The sequence below is a fragment of the Chiroxiphia lanceolata genome, chromosome 5, assembly GCF_009829145.1.
Source record: "Chiroxiphia lanceolata isolate bChiLan1 chromosome 5, bChiLan1.pri, whole genome shotgun sequence".
Lineage (NCBI taxonomy): Eukaryota > Metazoa > Chordata > Aves > Passeriformes > Pipridae > Chiroxiphia > Chiroxiphia lanceolata.
The window spans coordinates 59,911,082-59,912,871 of NC_045641.1; the positions used below are offsets into that span (position 1 = coordinate 59,911,082).

Genomic DNA, 1,790 nt, shown 5'->3' on the forward strand with positions numbered 1-1,790 from the left:
TTTGTGGTAATGTGGTTTTCCTTGACATTCTGGTTTGGTTTTGCAAATTTACACCATGACCTAAATACTGCAAAAGAGCATCATGGCTAGTTTTTCATTTAAGACATGTATAATTCAAGGTATGAATAGACATCTTATATTTTTTTCTGATCTTAATAATGTTTATATTTTTATCATGAAGTTTATTGAGGAGTATGTTGCTTTCCCTTTCACTTTATAGGATACCTACTTGAATTTATTATGAATAATATATACCAATTTGCTCAATGCGTGAAAAAGTCCAGATTTTCGGACAGGGGGAGAGGGAGGGGCCACAACCGTGCACTCCTTTCCATTCACCAAACTATTTATTGCAAATGGTAGAGGGGCAGCAGCTACACTCTGCTGTTGTGCGGGTCTGGAGGAGCATCAGGGGCAGCCGCATGTTCGCCTGCCCTCAGCTGGGTTGGTTCCTCAGGAGCACTGGGAGCGGGAGCCAGCTGGGATGGGGTGTTGGAGGGTCCTGCAGCTGCCTCCTGCCCCTGGGAGCTTTCAGTCCCCGCAGGCTCACTCCCACCAGCCGCGGGTGGGTTGATGGTGGGCCTCCTGCGCAGGTTGTAGCGTCGCTGCAGGGCCCGGCGGCGAGGCCTGTCCATGGCCGTCCTCCTGCGCAGGCGGGCGGGCAGGCCGGTCACAAACACCTCGTAGTCATCGTCCCCTCGCACAGAGTGCAGCACCTCCTCCACGGGCTGCCTGCACACGGGGCAGTCGTCCCTCCCCCTGGCCCACTGCTGGATGCACCTAAAGCAGAATTGGTGCATGCAGTAGGCCACATAGGCTGGCTTTTTCACGTCTCCCAGGCAGATGGGGCACTTGGAGCCGGCTGCTGCCTTCAGCGGCCCTGCCTGGGGTGGCTGGCGCAGGCCACCACCCCCTGCAGCAGAGGTGCTCTCCCCCATGCTTTCTTCAGCGCTCCTGCCATGTCCTGCCTAGAGGGACATGTAAAGTGCTGGATTTTGTCTGGCAGCAGGGTCACTCAGGCTTGCTGTTCTCTCTCACCAGCGCTGCAACAGCGAATATCATGCAAGACGAGGGAGAGAGGCCACAGTCGTCGGCTGGCCCAGCGAGGAGTGGAAACAATGCCGAGGTCCCCCAAGAAGGAAACCTTCCCAGCTCCCCCGGGTGAAGTTTCCCCTCCAAGACCACCTCTACTGCTACGAGCACACCTCCTGGGTGCCCTAGCTGCCTGAACCAGGGAAAATCCTCCAAGAGCTCTGTGCTTACACACTGAGAGCTACCAGCGTGCCATACTAAATGCCCAAACTTAAGCTGCAAGGGACGCCTAGTCATTTGTGACATCATAGTCCTTTACTAGGTGGATTGGATCTGTCACTGGTGACATCAAAATCCACCACTATGTGACATCACAATGGTCCATCCGCAGCCGCGGCACTCTGCCCCAGCAGATGCGTCTGGGGCCGTCACTGAACTGTCCACTGCATCCCTCCTTCTCTTGTGCTCTGCACTAGTGTTTCACATCAATCACTGGGGCCTCAGATGTGTTTTCCCAGGACTCTAACATGTCCAGGCGGTTTTGACTTTCTGTTTTCATTTGGTTCAGCAGCTTGCACACATGTTTATTTAGCATAGCATGGCGTAGGATTGCATGGAGTAGTTCTAGTTGGCAGGGACTTACAAGAGGTATGTAGTCCAACTGCCTGACTACTTTATAGCTGACCAAAGCTCAGTGGTCAGACACCAAAAAGGGCTTCCTTGAGATGGCACATGAGATCTTATGAACACCAGTGAAT

General features: G+C 53.2%; 1 protein-coding gene across 1 annotated transcript; it reads right to left on the bottom strand.

Annotated features, from left to right (window-relative positions):
* Positions 1-325: 325 nt before the first annotated feature.
* Positions 326-1,376, bottom strand: LOC116787076. Its single transcript, XM_032688341.1, has 2 exons — positions 1,039-1,376; positions 326-968 (listed from the first exon to the last, which is right to left on the bottom strand). The coding sequence occupies exons 1-2, from the start codon at positions 1,339-1,341 to the stop codon at positions 375-377; spliced, it is 897 nt and encodes a 298-aa protein (XP_032544232.1). The 5' UTR covers positions 1,342-1,376; the 3' UTR covers positions 326-374.
* Between the last annotated feature and the right edge of the window lie 414 nt (positions 1,377-1,790).

Excerpts from the sequence above, each read along its gene's own strand:
- LOC116787076 (XM_032688341.1), bottom strand. The coding sequence starts at position 1,341 with ATGATGTCACAAATGACTAGGCGTCCCTTGCAGCTTAAGTTTGGGCAT. Across the intron at positions 969-1,038 it reads TATTCGCTGTTGCAGCGCTG|GCAGGACATGGCAGGAGCGC; the intron begins GTGAGAGAGAAC and ends ATGTCCCTCTAG.